Source organism: Hippocampus bargibanti, linkage group LG01 (genome assembly GCF_051943395.1).
Source record: "Hippocampus bargibanti isolate YZ-2025 linkage group LG01, ASM5194339v1, whole genome shotgun sequence".
NCBI lineage: Eukaryota > Metazoa > Chordata > Actinopteri > Syngnathiformes > Syngnathidae > Hippocampus > Hippocampus bargibanti.
This window is the reverse complement of record NC_142734.1, coordinates 1,388,863-1,411,088: the sequence shown is the minus strand read 5'-3', so window position 1 is coordinate 1,411,088 and position 22,226 is coordinate 1,388,863. Positions and strand designations below refer to the sequence as shown.

At 39.5% G+C, this 22,226-nt stretch overlaps 2 protein-coding genes across 6 annotated transcripts in view; one reads left to right on the top strand and one right to left on the bottom strand.

Moving 5' to 3' along the window:
* atp11a (ATPase phospholipid transporting 11A) overlaps window positions 1-2,822 on the bottom strand; it is a 35,075-nt gene extending 32,253 nt beyond the window's left edge. For all 5 annotated transcript variants that reach the window (XM_089021195.1, XM_089020871.1, XM_089021130.1 and 2 more), the window contains exon 1: window positions 2,301-2,822. In XM_089021195.1, the coding sequence (XP_088877321.1) occupies window positions 2,301-2,345 (45 nt within the window). In that variant the 5' untranslated portion in view covers window positions 2,346-2,822. The remainder of the gene's footprint in view (window positions 1-2,300) is intronic.
* Window positions 2,823-4,219: 1,397 nt separating this feature from the next.
* tubgcp3 (tubulin gamma complex component 3) lies at window positions 4,220-21,309 on the top strand. Its single transcript, XM_088990393.1, has 22 exons — window positions 4,220-4,394; window positions 5,862-5,969; window positions 6,427-6,494; window positions 7,371-7,448; window positions 7,535-7,743; window positions 8,705-8,883; window positions 8,971-9,083; window positions 11,531-11,656; window positions 11,740-11,808; window positions 11,884-12,016; window positions 13,005-13,171; window positions 13,891-14,001; window positions 14,082-14,190; window positions 15,514-15,703; window positions 16,602-16,806; window positions 16,879-17,014; window positions 17,102-17,190; window positions 18,051-18,182; window positions 20,095-20,235; window positions 20,304-20,420; window positions 20,514-20,608; window positions 21,021-21,309. Exons 1-22 carry the CDS (start codon window positions 4,319-4,321, stop codon window positions 21,085-21,087), a joined length of 2,718 nt encoding a protein of 905 aa, XP_088846519.1. The 5' UTR covers window positions 4,220-4,318; the 3' UTR covers window positions 21,088-21,309.
* Window positions 21,310-22,226: the final 917 nt, after the last annotated feature.

Genomic DNA, 22,226 nt, shown 5'->3' with positions numbered 1-22,226 from the left:
GGAATGTTCACGTAGTCCTAAAACTCAATATTCTGTGCGTCCTGGAATTCGAGTGACAATGACAACAACCCTGGCACTGGAGTGCATACATTTTTTGCACATCATCTGGCAGTGAATGAGTTTATAAGAATTCATGGACAAAATCTAATTCACTCAGTCCGTGATTCAAATACTTTTAGGCCTGCAGAGAAGGCTTTGACGGTCCGCCACTGCTGGACAAGCGGTGCCATTCCAATCAATTTAGCCTAAAGCCACTTTGCCTTGAGCCGTCATCCAGATCAATTTCATCAGCAGACGTCATCAGCATCCCGCAACCATTCAGTCACAGTCGTCCCAAGCCGCATCCTACTACGCCGCTTCCATTTCAGACCCCCAACCCCCCTCATGGAGCAGGGATTTCATTTTATTGCCCATTAGCAACAGTTGGGATGGCGAAGCGAAGCCTCAGCTGAGCAACGAGCCTCTCTGACTCATCGCAACAGAACTGGTTCACGCAACAACAACATTAGAGTGGGCCGTAATGCAAGAGCCATGCAGGATGGTGGCTCCAATGCAGACCATCGATTTGACTAGCGGGTGGTGGTGGTGGTGGGCGTCGGGGGGAGGGGGGGATTGAATTACATAATTCATGGGACTCTTCCATTTGTATTCCCTCTCAAATGGCAAGTGTCGCAAAATAACAGAGACAGAAATTGCATACACTCACTTTTCGGGAGAAATAATACAATACAACATAAATCATATTGGTTTATTTAGCGCTTTAACAATCTCTCAAAGCGCTTAACTTGGACGACTATCATGTACAGGAAATAAAGCAGTCACAAAGATAGCAGAAAGCGCCAGGGAATAAAACTAAGAGCTAGCTATCTTTGTGTCTATTTGAGTGACTTCCGGGTTGAGTGAACGCTGGCGCATGTGGCCGCCGCTGCTCACACACAGAAAAACTTTATACTGTGACTGTAAAGTGACCTTGAGAGTTTTGAAAGGTGCTTAGAAATGAAATGTATTATTATTATTATTATTATTATTATTATTATTAGTAGTAGTAGTAGTAGTAATAGTAGTATTGCCTATGACTGCAAAGTGCCCTTGAGAGGCGCTTATTAATGAAATGTATTATTATTATTATTATTATTATTATTATTATTATTATTATAAGTCTAAATCATGCCGAGTCAAATGCTAAAGAGTACGAGTTTTGAGGCGGGTTTTAGCTCATTCACTGGCAGATGTGCAAAAATGTGTCCACTCCAGTGACAGGGTTTTTGTCATTATTATTATTAATAATAATAATAATAATAATAATAATAATAATAATAATAATAATAATAATAATAATAATAATAATAATAATAATAATAAATTTCATGTATAAGCGCCTTTCAAAACTCTCAAGGTCACTTTACAGTCACAGACAAGCATAGGTACTATAATAAATAAAATACAATCACAAATAGAATTTAAATAGAATCATTCTCACTCAAATTCCAGGACCCACACAGTATTGAGTTTTAGGACGACATAAACATTCAATTCAGCGTAAGAAACCTTGAATTCTCTTCTTTCATCAGAAAAAAAGAGTTAATTCCTAAATTATATGCATCTGGAGTTATATGAGCTTGAAATGAGGGTCGCTGTCCAAAATACAATGCAATACATACATATTGGTTGATATAGTGCTTTAACAACAGCTGAAACTGGAACAACAACAAAACATGGAAAACTCTCATATATAGGAAATAAAGCAGTCACAAAGATAGCAGAAAGCACCAGGGAATAAAACTAAGATTGAGTCTGAATCATGCCGAGTCATATGCCAAAGAGTATGACTTTTGAGGTGGGGTTAAACTCATTCACTGCCAGACATGTGTCCACTCTATCGCCATTGGGCACGTGATCTGAATAGTTTGGTTTTCAGGTCCGTGTCCATGCTAGCGTTTGTTGAACATCTAAATAAATAAAGACACATTTTTTTACGAATTGAACGACTGCCACACTTGAATTCCACTCAACCGAAAATTAATAATTTCAAGTGACAATATTAAAATTAGTAGAAAACAAGTCCAGTTTGAATCGACGAAAAACTTTACTCCCAGAACAGTGTTCTTATACAATATACTGTAACGTCCGGTGCTCGCGAGTTGCAGCAAGCACCGGACGTTACAATACATTTTTTTTGTGTCTTCCTTTCTCGAGTGAAATTAAAAACAAAATAGAAAGCATCAATATTGTTCTTTATATGTTCAAGTGTGGTTTTGTTAGTGTGTGTTGAAATAAACGGCGATACACAGTTGACTTACATATCTGCTGATGAGGGTCCGGAGTGTGCTGAGATCCAGCCCCATCCTGTCCCTCTGTGCAACCCGTCAAATTATTATTTTCTCTCTTCTTCTCGTCTCGCTTTCTGCACGGACGCTGCTAGCTTGTTCTTAATTCTCCACCGGGGTCCATGACTTTTTATCTTTTCTCTTCGTCTCGGACTGGGAACAAAAAATGCTGAGCGTCGCTCACCTGGAAGGAGGAGGAAAAAGATGGATAAAAGTTTGTTCTGTATGGCCGGACGGAGCCAAACAAGCTTTGTAAGATCCACCCCTGTTGCCTGCGGACGCCTAGTGTACTTTTCTAATCTCCTTTCCTCGCGCGTTCTACAAAGGAGCTTTCCTCTCGTGGACGTCACGCGCAACCAGGTGTTGGCGCATGCGCTCTTGCGTGTTGTTGCTCAAGAATTTAGGTACCATCAAATGACAAAAGTGAAGAGTTTAAAAATTAAAACAAGTACTAAACAAGTGAAAAGAAAGGGGGCGGTAATAGTTTTGTTTCCAAACTCGATGTTTTCAATGATGTTTTGGAACTAATCACTTCTGCTCTCTCATCAAATCCCCGACCCCTCCCACCCCGGTGTCCTTTTCCACTGGCTGAGCGAGACTCTCGTTTTTTTCAACCTTTTTTTGAGGCAGAGCACTTTTTTTACATTGCAAAACATTCGCGGCACACCACTAGCCAAATTTTTTTTTATAAAATGACACTCTGGACCGTATATTTAATTAGAATTTAATTTCTCTATGCATTTATACTCAGTCAGTGTGAAACCTGGGCTTGTTTGGATGAACACAAGGGCCTTCGCCCAGGTCAGAATCTTATACAGAGCCCAATTCGGAGTTTGCAGTTGCCCTTTTTTTAAAAACTTCTCCATGACTGTCATCGCGACCTCTCACGTGCATTATTACCGGTAAGTCTTTCGGAGGAAAAAAACAATCAGCTCCGTGTTGCCACACGGACGAATATTAAATTACCCTCCCGGTCTTTACCACACGGATACCGGACAATGACATAATATTTGCTGAAAATGTTTCATAAAATGTTTTATAAAATTTTAAATGTTAAACAGGTGACATTGGATAATTTCTCACGGCAAACTTGACGATCTCTCACGCGGCCCAGTGGTTGCAAATCAAGGAGCGAGAGGGAGGATGGCAGGGGGAAGCGGTGCCACCCCTGTCACTTGCTTGGAACGGTTAGGTGTTACTAAACAGCATTGAAATGATCATTGCCATGCCAGGGCGGTGCAAGTCTTGAAATTGTTCATTTTGTTTCTTTTGCGCCTATATATAAAACTGTTACGTATTTATCTATTAGCACCCTCTACTGGTTTAGAGTTCATATAACTGCTTCGCGAAAATTGCACGTCAACTTTGCTGAAAAGGATGATAAACTTGACATCAGCAGGGCTCGAGTTGAAATGAAACTAATAAGTATAGCGTATATTATTTAAATAAATATCGACTATAATTTCAAACACGAAGATGTTACATGGGTAGGAACATTAGTTCGGTGAATGTGTTCATTTAATGTTTCGAGACGGAAATGTTTTCCCACGTTCGTCCGTCTCGCGTTTCCTGGAGACGCTTTTCGGCGGGTTATGTTGACAGCGAGGCGATAAAGTAATTGTCAAGTAAATCAAAATCCGGTTACGCATTTCAATATAAAATAATAAAAACAAACGATGTAAACGTGACAGTTGTAATTTAACTTGTTTGTGAAAATCCTGAATGTTATTACCTTACTATTGATGTTGTGTATGTTTAACATTTCGTTGATAAATAACAGTATCTGTGGAGAGTACATAATAGCTCTTACTCTGAAGCTCTTCCTCCTGCTGCGGTCGATTTGTTGTGGTTTCTTTTTACGTATTAAGGCTAGCTTGATTCACTTTAGCAAAATGGCGTTGCTCGTAATGGGCAATTGAATGCATTTCTGCGTTATACACAGTGACATGTATTCGTATTTTACACCACGCGAAAGGTGAGACTCGGATAGAATGGCGACGCTAGATCAGAAATCACCAAACGTGCTTCTCCAAAGCCTCTGCTGCAGAATTACCGGGAAAAGCGAAGGTACAGTAGCATAACTCTGAATCAGAACCCCATTCAAATTTATGACGGCTCAAACAATATTTTCACTTATTCGGAATGTTTGGTTGTAATCTTTGTCAACAATTTGGCACATTAATTTCATCTCGTCGATGACACACTTTCTGGCGACATTCTAGTAATTTCGTACTGCATACGTTGCCCGTCCCGTTGTCTTAATGATGAAACGCTCCAGAGTATTACGATCGCTTTTTTTTTTTTATTCTTCGTATTCTTATTATTATTATTATTATTATTATTATTATTATTATTATTATTATTATTATTAGTAGTAGTAGTAGTAGTAGTAGTAGTAGTAGTAGTATAATTAGTATATTATTGATTTTATTTTATATAATTTATTAGTATATTATTTATGTGCTATTTCTTAAGACGTCTGTTCGCTTCATAGCTTTTCTTAAAAGGAAAACCCTTAAAGGACAACCGACTCCATTTTTTTTGTTTCCTAACTGACATCAGAAAAACGTTTTATAGCATCTAAAATACCCAAAACACACAGGCTGATATTTTTAGTCAAATGCAAAACACCAATAAAAATGACTTAAAGTGTCCCAAAACTACTTGTTTTGGGACCCCGGAAATGGCGAGTTTCAGAAGGTCCCGCCCCCTTGTTCGTGACGTCACACCAGGACGTCCTGCTTTGCTCTAGAATCAAAACAATGGCTTCAGATTCGGAGAAGATGCTTTCTTGTTACTCATCCGGTTATGAATATGATTCAAATAGTTCTGAAGGGGAAAGCATACATGTTTGCAATCCGTATCATTTTGAGGCGTCTGGACTCCAATGTAGCTCCCCGAAAATACACACGATAGTGCCCAAGCTCCATTGGAAAAGGGCTGATTTGTCTGCTGGGAATTTGTGTCAACTAGTATCAAATAATAGTCTTGGTGCAACACACAACGATTCACCATCATGTTATTTATGTGTTTTCCTTCTAATTTCGCCATCAACACGGATCAACACAAAGTTTTCAGACCAAACAAAGTACCCAAAATCCACTGTGTGTCGCTTTCTCGGTCAGGGGCGTTCCAGACGTGACGTCACATCAGGCATCGTCGTCAACTCGTAAACAAGACTTCCTGAATATTCAGCGTGAGTCTTAAAACGTAAAATATAGCTACATGCGGTGGAATCTTTGTAAAATACGCTAAGTAGAAGTCATTTGAAGTGATTTTACAAATTATGGACGTCGGTTGTCCTTTAAAGTTAGCAGGTTCCATGCCACGACATCGTGGCTTGCATGTAGGAAAGTGCAAAATTGCACTAAAAATTGCATCATTAGAGCAGTCAATAATATGCAAACACAAAAAGATAGACTATTCATTCACACGTTAAATTTTCAGGATCAAACAATGTCACTTCATGGTTTAACGTTTCTTTTTGGTGACTTGATTCGTCACTGTTTATTTTTTATTCATTTTTTCAATCAGCTGAAGTTGCCCAACAGTTCCAGTATGCTGTGCGAGTCATTGGCAGTAACTACGCTCCCACTATTGAGCGGGATGAATTCCTGGTGACGGAGAATATCAAGAAAGAGTGTAAGTCAAGGTCCCCCCACCCTAAAAAAAACTCATCTGCAAATAACAACACAGCAGTGTTATTCGTTTTACCTCAAATGTCTGGTCTCTAACACCGTCAAGTGCTTTTTGAAAAGTACTTAAGCTTTTTATGTTGCACTCTACAGAAAATGCTGAAACACGATCAGAGTAAATTCCCAGCCGTCCCATCAAAGTTGCCTGCGTTGTACCATTAGTTGGAAAACAATCAATCAAAGCTCCCATGTAAAAATAGACCTCCATTTAACAGTATGACATGTTTATTGAGCACAGATAGTCTAGAAGGCTTCGAGGTGATGTCGTCTCGCACGCCGTCACTGGCACTTTCTAAAATGGCGCAGAGTTTCAGCAGATTTGACAATGAAAACAAAGTCAAACAGCCATTTTGCAGCCACGTCGACCGCCTGGGTTATGAAATTACTTGTCTTACTTCCCGCAGTGCTGAAGCAGCGGCGAGAAGCAGATGCTGCTCTCTTCTCAGAGCTGCATAGAAAACTGCAGACACAGGTTGGTACTGTCTCTTGGCACATTTAGATATATAGTGATACCTCGGTTTACGAACCTCTTGGCTTACGAACTTTTTTCATTTTACGAACGTTCAATTTATGAAAATTCTACACACATGGAGCTGATTGGTCAAGAACGCAGCAGTAAGAGGTGGGGGGGTTACAGACAGAGAGTGAGGCCGTTCTCCATAAAAGAAAATGGCAGCTGACTTCTTTTTTTGTCCTATATTCCCCGCCCCAAGTCTTTGGTTAAAGCCACGTGATTGGTCAAGACCGCAGCAGTGAGGGGAGGTGGTTTAACCATTAACAATACAAGCAGACGACAGAGAGAGAGTGACAAAATGGATAGAAAACAGTGACATTTGGACTGGTTTCAACTTTGATAGTTCAAAGGCAGAGTGTAGACTGCAAGGTTAAAAGATACCATCAATCAGGCTCCGCAAATAACCCGCACAAGCCATCTGTACACTTGATGGAAAAAGCTATCAACCCAGCTAAACAGAACACAATTGATGAGGAACAAGGTAAAATGATGGCAGAGAAAGCACCTACAAGGGATCATTCCTCGAGATGGTGAAAGAAGAAGGTTACGTTTCTCATTAAGTGTTTAATGTTGATGAAACCGGCCACTCCATTCCATCAAGCCATCAACGACCATCACAAAGGTAAATAAAATGACTTTATTGTATAGTACAGTTTATTTCTTTAATAATAATACTATAGCACATTTATTATGCATAAAATAAAGTATATTTTGTGTAGTTTTAAGGCTTAGCGCCGATGGTCCAGTTTTGTCGAATTCAACCGATTCAAATCTTGTTTGACATTGTCACCGTTTCTTTATTCTTTTGAATATTTGTCTGTTATGTTTTAACAGGGTGTACTGAAGCATCGCTGGTCTGTGCTCTACTTGCTACTTAGCCTCTCTGAAGATCCCCGCAAGCCCTCCAGCAGGGTGCCGCTACTTTTCTGGCTATTCTTCACTTGATGTTTCTTTCTGTTCTAGTCAAATAATAACAATAATACTATCTGTCCTTCCAGGTTGGAAACTACGGGGCTGTTTTTGCCCAAGCTCTCCCGAGAGATGCCCATTCCACTCCATTCTATTGCGCCCGGCCCCAGAGTTTGGCCCTTGGCTACGGGGAGAGAAGCAGCGGCTTGTCAGCTAGCATGCCCACCAGTGGGATCTCCAGTCTAGGAGTGTACGCGCTCAACGGACCCACGCCAACACCACAATCACTTTTGGCAGGGTGAGTTTTCAAACAATTTATAGTGATACCTCGGTTTACGAACCCCTTGGCTTACAAACCTTTTCCCTTTACGGACGTTACATTTATGAACATTTTATCTTGGCAGACAAACTATTTTTCGGGATACACACGGAGCTTCCACAATGAGTGATGTGCCGTTCGCAAACGAGCCTGTTCTCCTCACGAGAAAATGCCAACCGACTGTTTTTGTCCTCTATTCCCCAGTCTTCGGTTAAAGCCATGTGATTGGTCAAGAAAGCAGCAGTCAGGGGAGGTGGTTTAAACACGAAAGACAGGCAGACGACAGACAGAGAGTGAGAAAACTGTGAAATTTGGACTCATTTCAACTTTGATAGTTCATAGGCAGAGTGTAGACTGCAAGGTTAAAATAACCCATTAATCATGGTCCACAAATAACCCGCACGAGCCATCTGTAAAAAGCTATCAACCCAGCTAAACAGTACACAATTGATGAGGAACTAGGTAAAATTATCGCAGAGAAAGCACCTACAAGGTATCATTCCTCAAGATGGTGAAAGAAGAAGGCTCCGTTCTTCATCAAGTGTTTCATCCTGATGAAACCTGCCACTCCTTACCATCAAGCCATCAACGACCACCACAAAGGAAAATAAAACGACTTTATTACACTGTACAGTTTATTTCTTTAATTATAACACCATAGCACATTTATTACACATAAAATAAGGTATATTTTGTGTAGTTTTAAAAATCACGAAGTTGAAAAGGAAGTAGTAGTGTTTTTTTTTATGGGAACCTGGGAACGGATTATTTACATTTTAATGGTTTCCTATGGGAAATTAATGTTTGGGATACACACGTTTTCCTTACACACTGTCTGTGAACCAATTAAGTTCGTAAGCCAAGGTATCACTGTATATAGCAAAGTTAAAACTTTCATCAAACAAAATGAATGGCAACTTGGATAGCTTTGTGTTTTCAGTCATCTTCCCCAGTCTGCGGCATTAGCGACTGCCCCTCTGGGCTCTCGACTGTCCTGGACTCTTCCTGCTAGCTCTTCCCCCTCCTCAGCTCTGAGCCTCGCCACCCTTCGGCCACCCCTTGGACCGTCGCATCCCAACGCCAAAGCAGTTCGCCCTCGACAGGACGGCGATGTCGCTGGTGGGTTTACACTCTGTGGGAATATTTTGTGTTTATGAGTTTGATTAAAAGGAACCTTTTTTTCGGTCATCCCTTTGTTGGTTGCAGGCGAGGTCAGCGAGTCGGCACTAGTGCGGGACATCCTGTACGTGTTCCAGGGGATCGATGGCAAGTTCGTCAAGATGAGCACCCAAGATAATTGTTACAGAATAGAAAGCAAGGTATCGTAATCAAGAAGAACGTCACACCATGAGTCCGAGTGTCGTGGGTCACAGAGACTGTCCTCACTATTTTGTCTTTTTTAATTGACTTTTTTTTTCAGCAAATTTGAGAGAGGGAGGGAGAGAGAGTGCTGGTAGCTAACAACAATAATACCGCCATTCGCTACAATTGTCACGGCAACGCAGCAAAAGTAATCCTCAATCGTATTTATATATATATTTTTTTTATTGATGCGTATGCGTCCTCTATTCCCCGCCCCCAGTCTTCGGTTAATGCCACGTGATTGGTCAAGAACGCAGCAGCGGGGGGTGGAGGGGTTAAACATTAAAGAGACAGGCAGACGACAGATAGTGAGTGATAAAATGGATAGAAAACAGTGAAATTTGGCCTCGTTTCAACTTTGATAGTTCAAAAGCAGAGTGTACACTGCAAGGTTAAAATTCCCATCAATCAGGCTCCACAAATAACCCGCACAAGCCATCTGGACACTTGATACAAAAAGCTATCAACCCAGCTAAACAGGTAAAATGATGGCAGAGAAAGCACCTACAAGGGATCATTCCTCAAGATGGTGAAAGAAGAAAGCTACGTTCCTCATCAAGTGTTTAATGCTGATGACTCCATTCCATCAAGCCATCAACGACCATCACAAAGGTAAATAAAACGACTTTATTATCCAGTAAAGTTTATTTCTTTAATGAGAATACCATAGCACATTTATTATACATAAAATAAAGTATATTTTTGTGTAGTTTTAAGGTTTAGAAAGTAGAAAATTATGTTTTATGGGGACCTGGGAACGGATTATTCTCATTTTAATGGTTTCCTATGGGAAATAATTTTTGGGATACACACTTTTCGCCTTACACACTCTGTCTGGGAACGAATTAAGTTTGTAAGCCAAGGTATCAATGTATATGTATATATATATATATATTGCACGTGGTTGTACACGGGCTGACATTTGTAATTTCAGGAAAGTCAACTCTTGATCTCAGCAACCTACAATCCTTAAAAGCCACAGTATCTCTTACATGATTTGAGATGCAGACAATCCGGGTTGATTGGAAAGCAGCAACAGATCAATCGGGAGCTCTTTGGCAATCAATCGGGAGCTCTTTGGCAAAAAGCCATATTGAACTTGGCCTGTCGATTTCTCCTCTGTGCTCGCGGTGTTCTTGTACAAAGCCAATTCCAATCAATTTGGGACGTTGTGTTAAACGTACCTCAAAACAGAATGCAATGATTTGGAAATCATGTTCAACCCAGACTTCATTGAATGCACGACTAACTGATTTTTTTGCATGTACAGTGATACCTCAGCTTAATTGGTTCGCAGAAAGTGTGTGTAAGGCAAAAAGTGTGTCTTCCAAACATTAATTTCCCATAGGAAACCTTTAAAAATTTGAATAATCTATTTCCAGGTCCCCATAAAACATAATTTTCGACTAAATAACCCTAAAAATAACACAAAATATACCTTATTTTATGTATAATAAATGTGCTAATGTATTGTAATTAAAGAAATAAATTGTACTGTATAATAAAGTCGTTTTATTTACCTTTGTGATGGTCATTGATGTAGTTGCTTCTTGATGATATCTGAGTGAAGTTGCCGTGATTTCTCGGCGATAATACCCTCACTCACAATGTACCGTGCTGGCTGTTCGACCGTGCGGTTTGGTGTTCTTCCGCCAAAAACTAGTCCGCCAGCCATTGTGGCTCTCCGTATGTTTCCCGAAAACTAGTTCGTATGACAAGATTAGATTCTCGCAAATTTAATGTTCGTTAAGCTAAAGCGTTCGCAAGCCAAGGTATCACTGTAATAATTCTTGTCAAATGTTGTTGCTTAAATGAGGCCCAAAAAAAAAAGCTACATACATAGTTTATCAGTTTTAACATTCAATATGTTGTTTTTATCCCTTCACCACCTTCATGAAAATTGTGTCTTAGATTAGATGATTAAATGAGTCTTTATTTTGTCCCACAGTGGAGAAATTTACATTTCACAGCAGCAAAAACAAAATACAGGAGCTGCTGTAAAGGCAGTCACTCTCACGGCACCATCTTGAAGTAAAAAAACTACAAAAATATAAATAATATGACCCAAGACACTGGCAGTGTTGAATCTTTAGCACTTTCTGCAACCTCTTTGTCATATGAAGCAGTTCTAAATGAAAAAGGAGAGGATCCTAGCGTCATTTTCACCAGTGGATCAGGGACGTGATGATGAAATGTGCAGTCTGCTACAAGCTAAATGTTGAAATCAAACACGACGCATTGACCAAAAGAGATTGTCTCACATCTCCCGTCCCACGTCAATCTGCTTCAATTCCGAGCTGCGACAATTCCGTATACGCCGTGCAGAGCGCCGATGCGTTTGTAAAAGTACAACATGTGAGGGAGCCATTTTGTGTTATCATATCATGCCCTTGCGCCTCACCAGGTGGCGGTGAGCAAATCCCTGAGGGACACCAGCAGTAGACTGGCTGAGCTCGGCTGGCTTCACAATAAAGTCCACAAGTACACAGACGCCAGGAGCCTGGACCGGGCTTTCGGACTAGTTGGACAGGTGTGTTTTTATGATGTTAACCCTTCACTCGCGGTTGAACCAAAGTCATTTTCCCCAATGTATTTCCGTCTCCAACTGCCCAGAGCTTCTGCGCATCGCTCCATCAGGAGCTGAAGGAATACTACAGACTCCTATCCGTCCTCCATTCTCAGGTTTGAAATCTGATTCTGACCCATTTTTGCTTACCACTATTAGCTTTCCCGCTGTTTTTTTGCCGCATATTTCAGATGCAAGTAGAGGATGACCAAGGAATCAACATGTGTACGGAGAACAATCTGACCCTCAGAAGGCTCCTGGTCTGGATGTATGAACCCAAAGTCCGTCTCAAAACGCTTGCCGCCCTTGTGGACTTTTGTCAAGGTAGCGTTTGCTTGTGGATTGCCAATATGAGTCTTTTTTTTTTTTGTATACAGGTAACATCCGATTAACGACCGAGTTCCGTTCCGACAAAACGGTCGTAAGTTGAAATCCATTCAAGGTGGCCGACGTGATGTTTACACGACAGGATAGTATACAATGTTAATTTGTTATTTTTAAGATGTTTTCCATTGAACACTATTACATACCAAACTGCTTACAGTTAAATTATAAATCTCATAACTTTTCGTTTCATTTTTAGCATTTATTTCGGATTATCGATATTTATTGCTGTGTCGTTCTGCTGACCCAAATACGCACGGCTTCCCACGCATATGCGCTTTTGAAAACATTTCTATTGAATACTATTATATAACAAACTGTTTACGGTTCATTTATAAATTTGATCACTTTTAGTGCCATTTTTATCATTTTATATTTGGTATTATCGATTTTTATGACTGTATAACTGGACCTGTAATGTATACAAAACTGTTTACTGGACAGTTCATTTATAAATGTTATACTTACCTTTTAGTGTCATTTTTATCATTTCATATTATCAATTTTGATTTTATATTTAGATTTTATACAGTGGGTTAAAGAAAACACTTATATGTAAAGAATACAGCATTATTACAGTATTAAGACAACATATATTATAGGTACAAATACAAAATTAAGCTTGTAAAAAAAGTACATAAATGCCAAATCGCTATAGTACTACAGGAGATGTTGCCGAGACGGTATGTGCACTGTATAACTACTGTATTGAGTGTAGTCACGCATTAGATTGCTGTGCGAGTGTGTGACATGCTGGCTGGCTAAAATTGTAGTACGCGTTGCCGGCTGCTTGCGCGTTGCGCTGCCAGGCATAGATTTTAAAATCAATGGTCTGGCGGTCGTGGTCGTAAGTACGGGTGGTCGTAACTCGCGCCGGTCGTAACTCAGATATGTTACCTGTATATGTAATTTGATATTGTGTTGTCAGGCCGCAAAGGTGGGGAGCTGGCTTCAGCTGTTCACGCCTATGGGAAAACTGGAGACCCACAGATGAGGGCACTGGTGCAACACATCCTCAGTCTGGTGTCGCATCCCATTCTCAACTTCTTGTATCGGTGGATCTATGATGGAGAGCTTGAAGACACTTACCACGAGGTGCCTGCACACACCGTTGCTGATAAGTTTAGAGAAGAACTAGTGTTCCATTTGAACACTAAATGTCACCCCATTTCCCACTTCAACTTCTTGAAAACCAAAGAAATAAAAAGTGGACTTGAAACTGAAATAACAGCAGAAGTGAGCTTTCTGAATGGGTACATTCAAAGTCCTCACCCCTGTAGTGAATTTGGTTAAAATATCGTTTGACTTTTTTGTGGTATGAACTTTTTCCTCTCATTAACCACGCACACACAAACGAGAACGCACACAGTGAGTAAAACGTGTGTGTATCCAAGCGAAATGTAAATACACACCAAAAATCATTTTGGGTGAATTTGTGAGGACCTCTCTGAAACTTTAACAGATGCATGTATAGACCCTCTAGAAGCCTTTAGAATGAAAAACTTGTGAGGACCGGCCAAAACGTCCTCACTTGTCAAAAATGTCCTCACTATGTATGGTATAAAATGTTAGTGGTCCTCACGAGACTAGTCATACAAACACACAAACACATGCATGTGCGCAAACATGCACGCACGTGATTTTAACAAAATGTCAGAATGTATTATCTAAAATAAGTGTCTTCATGAAAACCGCGCCCCCTGCCGGCAGTAAAAGACAATCTACCTGTGTTCAAGCCTTTCGTTCACAGTCTCCGAACAAACATCTGTAACAACATGAAACAACTGCGCTTTAGTCTGTCTCCTTGTTTGCAGTTCTTTGTGGCATCCGATCCAAATGTGAAAACGGATCGCTTGTGGCACGATAAGTACTCTCTCAGGAAGTCAATGATCCCCTCGTTCATCGCCATGGACCAGGCTCGTAAGGTATACACAATTAATCCCAGTGTGGAATTCTCATCCCTGGGCAGTCAGCCATTTTCTCATTAAACCTCGCCCCCTTGCAGGTTCTCCTAATTGGTAAATCCATCAACTTCCTGCATCAGGTTTGTCATGACAGAACGCCACCAAGCAAAATCACACCAGCGTCCAAATCGACCGATACACCCAAAGATGGTAGGAATTGTCCAAGGATCTTGATATTTCCGTGTTCATACATTTTGGTGGGTGGAAAATGATGTAGTCTTACAGCTCAATGGTCTAGCCATTTTTATTAACCCATTCACCGCCAGAAATGTGTCCACTGGAAAACCTTTACAGTGATACCTTGGCTTACGAACTTAATTGGTTGCCAGAGAGAGTGTGTGAGGCGAAAAGTGTGTATTCCAAAAATTAATTTCCCATAGGAAACCATTAAAATGAGAATAATCGGTTCCCATAAAACATAATTTTCTACGAAATAAGCCTTAACTACACAAAATATACCTTATTTTATGTATAATAAATGTGCTATTGTATTGTAATTAAATAAATAAAATGTACTGTATAATAATGTTGTTTTATTTACCTTTGTGATACCTTTCTCAAGAATCACATGGACTCATGTACTGTAAATGTGTTGATGCAAAACAGCTACATATATCAATATACCTTTTCTTTATACTTGCACTATGTAGTTTTGCACATTTACAGTATACATCTCGGTCTGCTGACATTTTTACTATGCTTAGAATATTTATTTTAGTTTTTTTTATCCTTTCACCCCCCCCCCCCCCCCCCGACCCCATCCATCAGGACTGCAAATTTCCTCATTGTGGGACGATTAGAGGTTTTCTGATTCTGTGATGGTAGTTGTTGTCAATGGATGACGAACTTCCAGTTTTCCTCTTGATGATTATCCGAGTGAAGTTGCCTTGCTTTCATGGCGATAATACCCTCACTCACACTGTCCCCTGCCAGCTGTTTTTCTTTTGTGTCCTCTTCGGCTTAACACTAGCCTGTGGTGTTGTCTTTTTCGGTCCCATAACAGCAAAAGTATCCTCGGTAACAAACCACGTCCGCACTTAAGAAAAGGGGAGACGAAAACTAGTCTGCCAGCCAAGACTATATGCTCGTGAATTTAATATTCATGAGGCGAAAAGTTTGTGAGCTAAAACGTTCGTAAGATGAGGTATCACTGTTCATACATATTGGTGTATATAGCGCTTTAACGATAGCTGAAGCTAACATGGAAAAAGCGGGAAATGCTGCCCCCTTGTGGAAAAAAAAAATATGGCCGGAGGTCTGACCAGTGCTTTATCGGCACCCAAACAAGTTCAGGAACGGGGCTCTACGTCATGCTTTTCAATTCCAGAATAAAATGTGTGAATGGCAATGAATGAGTTAAGGGTGTCAATCAACACTGAGCATTGTTCTCTTATTTTGGCGGTCTTTCTAATCGGTGACTGCGAGTGAATGTGCGCAAGGGCTTGAGGCTCAAGCCATCCTTGTCTCTTGCAGCGGCAGAACTGTTGTCGGACCTGGAGGGGGCATTTCAGGAGAAGATTGACGCCGCCTACTTTGACACCAGTAAATACCTTCTGGATGTCCTCAACCGGAACTACCTGCTGCTGGAGCACCTTCAAGCCATGCGCAGATACCTTCTGTTGGGCCAAGGAGACTTTATCAGACACCTTATGGATTTGCTCAAGTAAGTAGCACTTAGCATAATAATAATAATAATAGCAACACCAATAATAGCAATAAAAATAATAATGAAAAATAATAGCAACAAAAATAGCAACAATAATAGCAACAATAATAGTAACAATAATATTCATCATAATCATAATAATCATATGAATAATATTAATACTAATCATACTTATAATAACGATCATGATAACAACAACAGCAATAATACTAATCATAATCATCATACTAATAATAACAATAAAAAAAGAACAAAAACAAAAGCAACATAATAATCATCATCTACTATTCCTGCTACTACAACTACTACTAATAATAACAATAATAATAATACATGTAATAGTAGTAGTAGTGATAGTAGTACTGGGTAATAGTAATAATAATAGTAATAAAACTAAATCTCATGCTAAACTAAAAAGAATCCTATAAAAAATATAAAGAACAGATCTACGTTAAAAACATGTTCGAACTCAATTTATTCTTTATTTTTCATATGTCACATTTTTATTCACCCGAAAAAAACACTAGTTTGTTTTTTGCCCATAAATATTATTAATAATAATAGTCATATTAATAATAATAATAATAATAATAATAATAATAATAATAATAGTCATATTATTAATAATAATAATAATAGTCATAATAATAATAATTCTATTCATAATACTAATTATAATAATGTGGCGCTGTTCGGCCGTGTGGTTTGGTGTTCTTCCGCTGAAAACTAGTCCGCCAGTCATTTCACCGCTCTATGTCTCTCCCGAAAACTAGTTTGTATCCCAACATTATAATCTCGTGAATATAATGTTCGTACGGCAAAAAGTTCGTTAACTAAAGCATTCGTAAGCCGAAGTATCACTGTGTTGTTGTTGTTGTTTTTTTTTTTTAACCAGACCAGAACTAGCGCGACCCGCCACCACTTTGTACCAGCACAACCTCACCGGTATCTTAGAGACTGCCGTCAGAGCCACCAACGCCCAGTACGACAACGTGGAGATCCTCAAGCGGCTGGATGTGCGATTGCTGGAGGTTTCTCCCGGCGATACCGGCTGGGATGTATTCAGTCTCGACTACCACGTGGACGGACCAATTGCCACGGTAAAGAAATTTCTCGCAAATTTCTTGCTTTCGCGTCTATCTTTGTATTCACAAAAGGGGTGTACGCAACAGGTGTTTACCAGGGAATGTATGGGCCACTACCTGCGTGTTTTTAACTTCCTGTGGAGGGCCAAGAGAATGGAGTACATCCTCACCGACATCTGGAAAGGACAGATGTGCAACGCCAAGCTGCTCAAAACGATGCCCGGTTTGTAAACGACACCAAAAAAAAAGCGGTTGAATACTCTCATCGTTTGACGATATTGATCTTTGATGCTTCGCTTCCCCTTTTCAGAATTGTCAGGCGTGCTGCATCAGTGTCACATCCTGGCATCGGAGATGGTTCACTTCATCCATCAGATGCAGTACTACATCACCTTTGAGGTTAGGCTACTCGTGATCTTTTAAAGGACAACCCACGTCATAATTTGTAAAATGACTTCTACTGAGCATATTTTATAAAGATTCCAGCGTATATAGCTAGATTTTACCTTTTAAGACTCGTGCTGAATATTCCGGAAGTCTTGTGTTTGAGTTGGTGACGAGTCCTCACCCTACGTCACTGAAGGAACGCCTCTGACCGAATAAAAAGACACATAGCAGTCCTTCCATCGCGTCAATGCATTTTGCTGTACTTTTTTTAGTTTGAAAACTTCATGTCGCACCAAAAAGAGGCAGAAGAGGGCGACAAAGCTCCATGTAAGGAAATAATCAGCCTGTGGAAACGGGCTGATTATTTCCTTACATGGAGCTTTGTCGCCCTCTTCTGCCTCTTTTTGGTGCGACATTTCCCGCCCCCAGATACCTCAAAATGGCACGGAATAAATTATTTAATCGATTGCAAACATGTATGCTTTCCTCTTCAGAACTATTTGATATTTTCATATTCATAACTGGATGAGTAGCAAGAAAGCATCTTTTTCCCAATCTGAACTCCCTGAAGCCATTGTTTTGATTCTGGAGCAAGGCTGTGTGTGACCAATAGTGACGTCACGAACAAGGGGGCGGGACCTTCTGAAACTTGCCATCTCCGAGGTCATTTTGAAGTAGTTTTGGGACACTTGGAATCATTTTTATTGGTGTTTTGCATTTGACTCAAAAATATCAACCTGCGTGTTTTGGGTATTTTTAGATGCTATCAAACGTTTTTCTGATGTCAGTTAGGAAACAAAAAAGAAATGGTGTCGGTTGTCCTTTAATAGAGCAGAGGCTTTCAATTGCAATCTTCTTTCATGTCTCCATAGGTCCTGGAATGTTCTTGGGATGAGTTATGGAATAAAGTCCAGCAAGCACAAGACCTCGATCACATTATTGCTGCTCATGAAGTCTTCCTGGACACCATCATCTCTCGCTGCTTGCTGGATAATAACAGCAGGGTAATGAAAATAAATATACAGTGCCTTGCAAAAGTATTCGGCCCCCTTTTAATCTTACGACCTTTCGCCACATTTCAGTCTTCAAACATAAATAATAATAATAATAATAATAATAATAATACATTACATTTTAAGGGCCTTTCAAAGCTCTCAAGGACACTTTACAGTCACAGACAAGCAAAAAAAAAGATATGAAATTAATTTTTTTGGTCAACAAGTGGGACACAATCGTGAAGTGGAACAACATTTATTGGATAATTTAAACTTTTTTAACAAATAATAAACTGAAAAGTGGGGCGTGCATTATTCATAATAATAATACATTATATTCAAAAGACAACCAACGCCTCCGGACAAGTTGTGTCCATAATTTGTCAAATCACTTGAAATGACTTCTACTGAGCGTATTTTACAAAGATTCCACGGCATGTAGATATATTTTACATTTTAAGACTCGCGCTGAATATTCCGGAAGTCCCGTTTTTGAGTTGGTGACGAGTCTGTACGTGACGTCACTGAAGGAACGCCCCTCACCGAGAAAGCGACACACAATGCATTTTGGGTACTTTGGTCTGAAATCTTCGTGATGATGGCGATATTAGATGGAAAACACATAAATAACGCAATGGTGAATCGTTGTGTGTTGCAGCAAGACTACTATTTGATACTAGTTGACACAAATTCCCAGCAGACAAATCAGCCCATTTCCAACAGAGCTTGGGCGCCATCTTGTGCATTTTCTGGGACGCTACATTACAGTCCAGACACCTCGAAATGACACAGAAGGACTTTTTTAATCGATTCCAAACATGTATGCTTTCCTCTTCAGAACTATTTGAATCATATACATAAGTGGATGAGTAACTAGAAAGCATCTTCTCCCAATCTGAAGCAATTGTTTTGATTCTGGAGCAAAGCAAGACGTCTTGGCGTGACGTCACGAAAAAGGGGGCGGGACCTTCTCAAAATGAACCTTTCTCAGATCATTTTGAAGTAGTTTTAGGACACTTGAAGTCATTTTTATTGGTGTTTTGCATTTGACTAAAAATATCATCATGCGTGTTTTGGGTATTTTAGATGCTATAAAACGTTTTTTCTGATGTCAGTTAGGAAACAAAAGAGTGACGTCGGTTGTCCTATAAGCGTTTTGAAAGGCGCTTAGAAATTGAACGTACATTAAAAGCATCGTGGAAAGACGAGTTGACGTGGGTTGTAGCAGAGGACGCAACGCTAACATTGCATTGTGCAAAATGACAAACGACCAACTGAAGCAAAATCAGCAGCGAGGGATATTTATTATATGATATATATATATATATATATATATATATATATATATATATATATATATATATATATATATATATATATATGTAGTAAAGTCTCGTTATATCGATATTCTCGGGAGTCCGAAAAAATATCGATATAACCGGGACTATCGATATATCCGATCCTGCGCGCATGTAATTTTCTCCATGCGTTCATGGAAATAGTATCGTAATAAGCGGTACTATCGATATAACGAGACTTTAATGTATATGTGTGTATATATATATATATATATATATATATATATATATATATATATATATATATATACACACACACACACACACACATACACATACACATACACAGTAAAGTCTCGTTATATCGATAGTCCCGGTTATATCGATATTTTTTCGGACTCCCTTGAATATCGATATAACGAGACTTTACTGTATATTGTTTCAAGTTGTGAAAAATAGGACAGGCAACTTTTCAGAGTTGTCCGCCTTGCTGTCCGCTAACCTTTTGTCATGAGTTTCAGACACCGCTGATAGAAACAAATACTTTTGCAAGGCACTGTAGCTTCGTAGTGTGACTTTGCTTCGTAAATAACTCCCGCTTGATTTCCCGCCATCTCTTAAAGTCTCTTCTGAACCAACTGAGAGCCATATTTGACCAAATTATCGAGTTCCAGAACGCTCAGGACTCGCTGTACCACTCCGCGCTGGAGGAATTAGCCCTCCAGTTGCAGTTCGAGGAGAAGAAGAAGCAGAACGAGGAAGAGGTGAGACAACCCTCCCCATCGCAAAGCGCCAGCGCGGGCCGACCGCCATACTTGGGTGTGTTTTTCAGGGTCGATGGGGGGTGACGGCCGAACAGGAAGCGGAGGAGAAAAGGAGGATTCGAGAGTTTCAGGAAACGATACCAAAGATGTGCTCGCAACTTCGGATCCTCACGCACTTTTACCAGGTTGCGGGCTTTTCCCACATATTGCCTCCTAAACCGCTTCACCGTTCCCATCATCATTTTTTTTCTCTCTCTCTACGTTCTGCTCTTCTCAAGAGTATTGTCCAGCAGTTCCTGGTGCTGCTGACCACCAGCTCAGATGAGAGTCTTCGTTTCCTCAGCTTCAGACTTGACTTCAATGAACACTACAGGTGAGTCCGGAACTGGACGCAGCATTTCCTCACGCTGACGAATCAACAACACTTCTTACTGACTTCTATTTGCTATGTAGCTGACTGGCTGGCTACCTATCTATTAGCTATATATCTATCTAGCTAATTAATTAGGTAATTGAACGCCTAAAAAACACTGTCAGAAAAGAATCTGTTTTAAATTAGATATCAAGTAGACAGGATGAACTTAATACAACTATCTAGCTAGGTAGCTTGTAGTTAGCTAGCTATGTAGCTGGCTAGCTGTATATCGTTCTAGTTGGCTGGCTAGCTATCTATTGGCTCTCTATTAGCTAGATAGCTAGTTTTCTATCTATTTGAGTTAGCTAGATAGCTAGTTTTCTATCTATTCTATCTTATGAATGAAATGTATTATTATTATTGTACTTAGGGCCAGAGAACCAAGGCTGCGAGCATCGATCGGAGCCACAAGGGGGCGACGGATGTCCAACATCTGACTTGGAGTTACTGGATGGAACTTTTTGTTTGTATTTCCCACCAACCAAACAACCAAACAACCAGCACGTCTTTTCAGGATCATGTCATGCCATGGCGGAGCTCTCATGCGCTATACATCCAACCACATACCACATTTGACGAGAAATGGAAGCCAATCGATGACAACTGGGTGCAAGTCAGCTCCTGGAATCTTACAACAGCCTTACTGATTTTATATATATATATATATATATATATATATATATATGTGTGTGTGTGTGTGTGTGTGTGTGTGTGTGTGTGTGTGTGTGTGTGTGTATGTGTGTGTGTGTGTGTGTGTGTGTATATATATATATATATATATATATATATATATATATACACGACGTGTACGTACATATATATATGTACGTATGTATATACATGTATGTATGTGTGTGTATATGTATATGCCATTGAATGTATATATATTATACACATTATGGCATATATAATACAGGAAAAAATATATACATACATATATGTCACTAAATATGTATATATGTAATATATATATGCATGTATATATACATATATGCCATTGTGTATATATATATATATATATATATATATATATATATATATATATATTATATATATATTATATAATGTGTGTGTGTAATGCATATATGTTGCATGTATGCCTTATTGTTTGTCAATTTAGTTTAGTACTTGAGAAGATAAATGTAACCATTTTTGTTACCTTTTTTTGCATTTTGACAAACTGGGTTGTTGCTACGGTGATTGTGGGTTTACAGTGTTTGGCAACACTTGAATGATCATGATCCAGAGTGTCACAATTCACTGAGGCTTCATGAGTCACACCGAGTCATTGTAAGACACAGACTCCGAACGTGATGAGAGGATTAACCTTGTTACATTTTTGTATGTGGAAAATTTGAGGATGAATAGAGATGACCTCATATCAATATGAATTTTTTTTAATGTAAGTTTATTCCCCAATGAAGGAAAAAACGACTTTGAGTGGGAGTGTCCTTATGGCAATATTAAGTTAAAAGTCAGCCAATAATTAACTTGACCATAGAGAAATTCTAACGATTTGCCATCAACTTCTTATATTTTTTATTTTATTTTAATGCGTTAACTCTGGTATTACAAC

Bases quoted from the DNA above. Each gene is read 5' to 3' on its own strand.
- tubgcp3 (XM_088990393.1), top strand. From the start codon at position 4,319: ATGGCGACGCTAGATCAGAAATCACCAAACGTGCTTCTCCAAAGCCTC. The intron at 20,236-20,303 runs GTGAGACAACCC...TGTGTTTTTCAG, and splicing joins AGAAGCAGAACGAGGAAGAG to GGTCGATGGGGGGTGACGGC. The intron at 20,609-21,020 runs GTGAGTCCGGAA...TATTGTACTTAG, and splicing joins GACTTCAATGAACACTACAG to GGCCAGAGAACCAAGGCTGC.